At 38.3% G+C, this 7423-nt stretch overlaps 1 protein-coding gene across 1 annotated transcript in view; it reads left to right on the top strand.

Annotated features, from left to right (window-relative positions):
- Window positions 1-2062: 2062 nt before the first annotated feature.
- smarcd1 (SWI/SNF related, matrix associated, actin dependent regulator of chromatin, subfamily d, member 1) overlaps window positions 2063-7423 on the top strand; it is a gene marked incomplete at its 5' end in the record, with an annotated part of 7906 nt that continues 2545 nt past the window's right edge. Inside the window, 9 exon segments of the mRNA XM_035661760.1 lie at window positions 2063-2238; window positions 3175-3217; window positions 3898-4020; window positions 4522-4644; window positions 4824-4940; window positions 5533-5634; window positions 5776-5937; window positions 7107-7204; window positions 7363-7423. Of these exon segments, the coding sequence (XP_035517653.1) occupies window positions 2063-2238; window positions 3175-3217; window positions 3898-4020; window positions 4522-4644; window positions 4824-4940; window positions 5533-5634; window positions 5776-5937; window positions 7107-7204; window positions 7363-7423 (1005 nt within the window).

The following is a 7423-nucleotide window of genomic DNA, read 5'->3' on the forward strand; positions in this document are numbered from 1 at the left end:
TAGTTTATGAGTAAACTCTAAAACAAGGTGAAGATTTAAGTGAAACCGAAATGGTGAAATGAGATACTCGAGCATTTTCACGTGGATTTTATTTGTACAGCAAGCTCAGTTCATTCTGTTGCTCGGTGTTTTATTATGAACGTACTATTGAGTCGTCCTGTAAAGAAAAGTTACAAAAATTGTAAAATGTTTGCTGTCAGTTATTGTTTCTCAAAAAGAAAATCGGAATCAGCCAAGAAACTTTAGAGCATCTCTAAAAAAAAAAATATCTGTCTACCAACTCATCATTTCAGCTCTATTTACAACATCTAGTGGCTGATTTCAAGCTCTTGTGCCTGTGTAACCCAAATGTTTCATTACATTAATCGCTCTGTGTTTATCCATATGTCGGATGCACTTTGCTACAATAATTTAATAATAGTTATTATCCCGTCATACATGCTGCTACTTGCACGAGTCATTTTGCAGATTATAACTCTTGTTATATTCTGATGATCTGTAGTACACAGTGTTTTTATATATATTGGATCATGTGCACATCCTGAGCTAATATGCTGTTTCTTACAAACGCCACTTTTGTATTTTTTGAATTTGATAGAAATGATGAGTCATTTATCGCCGGTTCTCTGCCGTGGTAGTCGCTGCTGCTTAGCTACTGGAAACCTGAAGCATAGTTCAGTGAAAGGATGCTGCATTTTTTTTTCTTTCTTCGTCGTCCTTGACTGCTTTCACTCACACAAGCAGCCTTTCACAACACAGCCGGAGAGGCTTCGTACTGCAGAACTCCAGTTGTTCTCAGGTAAACCAAGGTTGCACTGATGTATAGTGTAAATAGCACTTAGTGACCATCATGCATTCCCTCACTGCCCACACTCCCCCGTGTGGAAAAGGCAGAGCGCGTTCATCTCGCCTGTGCTGTTGACAAGTCAACGTCCGTCACTCTTCCTCTCTTCCACCCTCCATCATCGCCTGAGGAGAGAGAGCACGCTCTTCCTCACTCTCTCGTTCGTTGGGCTCACTGCTGGAGGGAAAGCTGCAATCAGTTTGTAATTTATCCGTTGGTCTCACCCCGCACTAATGCAGTTAGATACACGAAGTCGCCTGTTTGAGTTTTTAGCGCACGGCTTGGTGAGTTGGAAGTTGCGGCTGTTCTGTACTTGCATGCAAATTGTTGCTATCTGTTCTTGTAGGACCTGACAGACGTCTTTTAGGTACCAAAGTATGTGGATTTGATGATTTAGTATTAATTTTATGTAAAAAAAAAACAGTTGTATGCTGCTGATTATGAGCCGTTTGTTTTTCTTGTACTTACAAAATGCAAAATTTGTTAAGTTTAGAACGAATTATTAACATCGAGATGTTTTTCTGCCATATTTACGATGATATTTCCAAACTCATCTGTGTGTAGAGAATATCCATATAGACTAAAGTGAAAAAATGACAGGATAGAAGATCTGATCTCTTGAATCTTCTGTTTCAAAGCTTTGGTTACGCACATCCTCACAGCCTTGGAGATACAATTTGCTTTATTACATGTAGCGAGAAGCCGGTGAGGTGTTGTGTCTTTGTCCAGTTTATTAACATTATCGCTTAATCTGCTGATGGTTTTCTTCATTAACTGTGTGGTCTATAAAACATCCCGTTCCAATTTGCAACGTCCAAGGTGATGTTTTGAAATATCTTATATTGTCAGGCCAACATTTTAAAGCCCAAATTTATCATATTTACAGTATTATCAGGTAAGACTTGGAAAAAGAAGAAAATTCTCCCATTTGAGAAGCTAAAACCATCGAATGTTTTGCGTTTTACCTGAAAAATAACTGAAACGATCAGTCGATAATCACAGTAGCTGAATAATTTATATATAACATGAATTTAACAGTATACAGAAAACCTGTACGGTATGTCGGCGAGTCTAAACATACCTGGGAATGAAAAAATAAGTGGTTAAATATCTCTATACTGCAGCCTCGACTGCTGTGAAAGAAGCTTGTTAAATGGTAAACTAATTCCCAGAAAAGAGAGGTTTTCTGAAAACATTGTCCCTATATTTTCTGTGCAGAGACCTGGCATGCCTCCATCCAGTCGTATGACCCCGCAGGGACCAGCTATGGGTCCTCCAGGATATGGGAACAGCCCGGTGTCTCGCCCAGTGATGCCTGGCGTGATGGACCCATCTCGCAAGAGGCCCGCCCCCCAACAGATTCAGCAGGTGCAGCAGCAGAACCGCAACCAGCAGTAAGTCCCACCCCCTCTTATGCAGCAGCGGTGCGTCTTCACTTCAAACAGAAGATCAATATTCTGAGCTAAACTTTTAATTATGTAATCTGTAATAGAGGCACTGGGATATTCGCCTGTATTGAACTTTAAAATGGTGTTTGGATTGTTATCAGAGGTCTTCACGGGTTTGGTATTTTAACCTTCCCTCGGATACGACAACTTGCTCCTGTTCACTCCTCTTGAGAGTTTGATCGCCGCCGCCCCAAAACAATATGTTCTGTTGGAAACCCGTCTTTCCAACCCCAGATTGAAAACACGTGTAACCTTTTTTTAATGGGGAAGTATAAAAAACAAAGTGCTGTTATACTTGATAAACGTGAACTGAAAATTAGCCTCATTAAATGTCTTTAAAACATACTTCAGCTTGATGCAGCGGGCACTGAAAGTGGATAAAATTGTGATTGATTACGTCTGTTTTAATCCAGACGCTGGAACAGCAGTTTGGATAAATTTTACTTAGAACTAAAACGACAGAAATTAGTTTAATTGTTACATTTATTTTTAATTTCAGTCTTTTCTTTCTTACTCACTTGAACAAAATGGCATTCTGTGGTTACAGCCTCTTAAATTAGCTGTTTCTCGCTTTAATTGTACAATATTTTTATGTCTTGCTCCGTTGGTTTGTCAAAACAAAGCTATTGTGATACATTATTAAGTGTGATGGACATTTTGTTTGTTAATTTCACAATTAGATTAATTACAAAAAGAATAATCAGTAGCCCTTTTATTGACTTTCAAATGAGATGACAGACTTACCCGGTAGTTTCGAAAAGGGGAGAGAATTCAACTTGAATTGGCAGTATGTTTAAAGGCATTAAAGGATGTGATAATGGAGTACCGCTCGGCTCTAACTTGCACTCAGACTTATCGTGTTTTCATAATTTGTTTTTACAGCACAAAGAAGAAGAAGATGGCTGATAAAATTCTACCTCAGAGGGTGAGTTTTAATCAAAGGGCAGTTCATTCAGACCCATTAATTCTGACCTTGATTGTTTTGCAAAGATTACATTTGGGTTTTTAGTTTTTTTTTATAAAGTACCAGAATTAATAGTGCATTGACTGTAAGCGCTTGAAATCATTTACATGACATTTTAAGCAGTTTTAAGTAGGTTTGGGCACCGAAACGGTGTCGGTAGAGCACTGATTTCTATACAACCGGCTTCATGGTAGAAATACCATTACTGGACTGACTTTTGTTATATTTTTTAATCCTGTAATACCTGGTATTCAGAGCAACCTTCTGAAACCTCCGTATGACGACAGCTGCACGGCTACATAATAGTTTAGTAATTTTAAAGGTGTATAACGTTTGGGAGGGCTCTATTGGCAGAAATTGAATATAACTCCTACACACTGGACCTTTTTAAAGTCTGCTCGCTACAGAGGAACTGTAGCTGTAAGAAATATAGAGGTGCACTGCAGCTGTATCTTAAACTGCAGTTTCAGCTCGTTTATTACATAGTCTTGTCTCTGCAGTTTGTATAGCTATGTACAACGTCACATGTTTGACACACAGTCAGTCACATAATGGATATTAAAGACCACTATGGGTTTAAAAGTCCTCTGAGTGTGCTTTTGTTGCACCAGTGGTCACCAGTGTGTTTCATTGTGTCTTAGATCAGGGAACTGGTCCCAGAGTCTCAGGCTTACATGGATCTGCTGGCTTTTGAGAGGAAGCTGGACCAGACCATCATGCGCAAGAGGCTGGACATTCAGGAGGCCCTCAAGAGGCCTATTAAGGTTGGTGTTTAATTAAAGTCTCCACTGCTGGAATCCCTCAATCACTCCGGTTCAAAGCCATTCACAACCCCAGGGTCCTCCATGCTCTGTGTAACTGGGCATTTACAAGTAAAGTAATTGGGTAAATGCTTGTAAAGCAAGTTTACACAATCAAATAAGTTGGTTTTTTTTGTGATTTTACTGTTGAACCAGGCTTCACTTCATATGGAAGTAAGATACTGACACTGTTAGGTCTTTATAAATGTTGATTGTTTGTTTTACAGATAGTTTCCATGTAGTAGTGGACAAAAAGATGTTGAATGTCTTTTAAGTGTCTTCATGTAGCAAACCATTAAATTGATGTAATCTTGAATATACCTAACCACACAATGGACTTTATTGAATGAAACAGAACTTGTTTTGTGGGAATTTAAGTTGCAGTTTGTGTTTTAAAACAACTGAAGTTTGTTGAGTGAATGATGGCACATCAATTTAAAGTTTCTTTTGACTGTTTGTTTCCAGCAAAAGAGAAAGCTTCGCATCTTCATATCAAACACCTTCAACCCTGCGAAGCCAGATGCTGAGGATGGAGAAGGCACAGTTGCTTCATGGGAGCTACGTGTTGAAGGGCGTCTGCTGGAAGATGTAAGCTCCATGATTAAAATATATCAATTTAATCTTCTAAAATATGAATGTTTTCTTTGTGTGCACTATTTATTTATTTATGGCTTAAGACTTAAAATGCTTCACCAGAACACTTACAATATAACCTACAGAAATGAGTTGTACACAGATATTTAATAAGAGTAACATTTGTTTTGCAGACGGCCGTGTCCAAGTATGAAGCCACCAAACAGAAGCGGAAGTTCTCCTCTTTCTTCAAGTCTCTGGTGATCGAGTTGGACAAGGACCTGTATGGTCCAGATAATCACCTTGTGGAAGTGAGATCATTTGTTTTATGTATCTGAGTATCTACATCTGCAGCTGGTTACCCAGTATTCCCCTCGAGGATTATATATAATGGATTTTTAAACTCTATGTGAAAAGAACATTTTCTGCTTTTAAAATCTCATTAAATGCTGCTATTACAATTCTTTTCACTATTGATAACTTTGCCTGGGTTTTTTTGCTTCATTAATAGATTGTTCTGTATTTAAAATATCAAAATATATGTAGGGGAAAATCTTCAGATACTTTTTTTTAATCCAACCAGTCCAAAACCTCAAAATTCTCGCTTTTGAAAGGCTGAAACCGGCGAAAATGATTAGTATTTTTTTGCTTTATCGATTCTCAAAATAGTTGCCAACTAAACCAACTGATCATTTCAGCTCTAATTGAATTGGAATATTTATAAGCATGTTTTTATTGTTTTGTATTTTTCTTTACATTTACTTTAATGGTAATTTAATGCCGGGAATTAGCTGTTTATTTCTGCAACGACACTTGAAAACCCTTTTAACCTAATCTCAGTTTACAGATTAATTGGTAAATACTCTACTTGTTACTAAAATATGATCCTCGATGTCATTTCAGTGGCACAGGACTGCCACCACCCAGGAGACTGATGGTTTCCAGGTGAAGAGGCCCGGTGATGTAGGTGTTCGCTGCACCGTCCTGCTCATGCTCGACTACCAGGTAAATGCTCAGGGGTTTACTCTGCCTCTCAGCGGTATGGTCATGTTGCGTTCAGGAGCTTTTCAAACACTTAGTAGTAGATTAGGTTCATAAAAAGGGGACATCCAACTCTAATAACAGATTCACCTTGTTTCAATCCAGCCCCCTCAGTTCAAGCTGGACCCCCGGCTGGCTCGTATGCTGGGTATCCACACCCAGACTAGACCTGTCATCATTCAGGCCCTGTGGCAGTACGTCAAGACCCACAAACTCCAAGACCCTCATGAGCGCGAGTTCATCAACTGTGATAAATACCTGCAGCAGGTGAGGGGACTCCTTCTGTGAGGTAACACACCTTGAGGGCCTCGAGTGAATAATGTAGCTAAAAGTTCTTTTTTTACACTCGTTTTAGTTGTCCTTGGTTTCTGGTGTGAGTTATTTTTATGTTTCTTAAATTAAGATATGCTTTTGGATTTCAGGAATGTGTTTAGTTGTTGTTGAATATCCTGTTTCTTTGTGTTTTATTTTGTATTCTAACATCTTGGGACCATGAAATATGTTTTTTTACTTTAACGTGTTATTCTTTGTTCTGTTCTGATGTCTGATAATCCATAAATGAAACTTTAATGACACGTTATTTTTACTTTAAAATACACCAAAAGAAGCCTCTCCATTCTTTAGACCTGATGAATTCAAACTGTAGTTGTTGCATTAAGCTGAAAGGATCCACAGTCACATAGTTGTCCTGGTTAATTCCTGCTCTTGATGTTGTACAGTCCGTCTCTCTACTCTTTCCTCTGTCCATGTATGGAGACTCACTCTTTCTGGGTCACTGACAGGTTTCCCAGTTCATTTTCTTCGGCTCTGCCAAGATAAACAGGATTGTGGAAAGTTAATAGTGAATTCCTACAAAGTTACCGTATGAAATAAATTAGGCTAGCTTGAAGTTTCTTGTATTAAAACAGTAATTTGGACTGTGGTCAAGATGGAATAGAGCCAATAATTTAATAATCTCAGTTTTGCTGTTTCATTCCTGCGCACATTTAGTAAAATGGTCACAACAGATTCTAATAGCAGATAGACCAAAGGACAAAAGAGGAAGAGGACAGAGTGGATTATAGTAAATCTCTGGCTCTCTATAAAGATAAACATTGAACAAATGAGATAACTTGCAAACATTATTGTCACGACTCATAGTTTGCTGCAACTAAGTTAACTTGTTAGTGATTTATAAATAAAATAGGTTTATCTAGAATATACGTCTTTGTATTATTATTATTTTTTAAAACACAAGCATACGTAGGTGAGCTGCACTCTTACTGTGAACATAAAGCTGCCCATGAACTGCAGACAAAAACATTTTAGTTTTTTGGATACATCTGACACATTTACATTATGTTAATAGATATGTCACAAATTAAATGAATATAAAGTGCTGTTCTTAAATGTTATTCGACTGTGTCCAAATAGTATTTGTTGGTTTTACTTTGCAGATCTTTGAGACTCAGCGAATGAAGTTCTCTGAGATCCCGCAGCGCTTGCATGCACTCCTGATGCCCCCAGAGCCCATCATAATCAACCATGTAATCAGGTAACCTCATTACGAGCATGCGGTCCCCTCTGTGGCAAACGTCTTCACATTTCAAAGTTGTGTTTATGTCCAGTAAAAGATTTCCAATTAATTTCATCACCTGCTGCTCATGTTTTCCCATCTACAACTAAAACTAAATGTCCTGCATCATTTTATAGTGTGGACCCCAATGACCAAAAGAAGACCGCTTGCTATGACATTGATGTGGAGGTGGATGAC

The sequence above is a fragment of the Morone saxatilis genome, unplaced genomic scaffold, assembly GCF_004916995.1.
Source record: "Morone saxatilis isolate NCDOM2014 unplaced genomic scaffold, NCSU_SB_2.0 Contig18, whole genome shotgun sequence".
Classification (NCBI taxonomy): Eukaryota; Metazoa; Chordata; class Actinopteri; family Moronidae; genus Morone; species Morone saxatilis.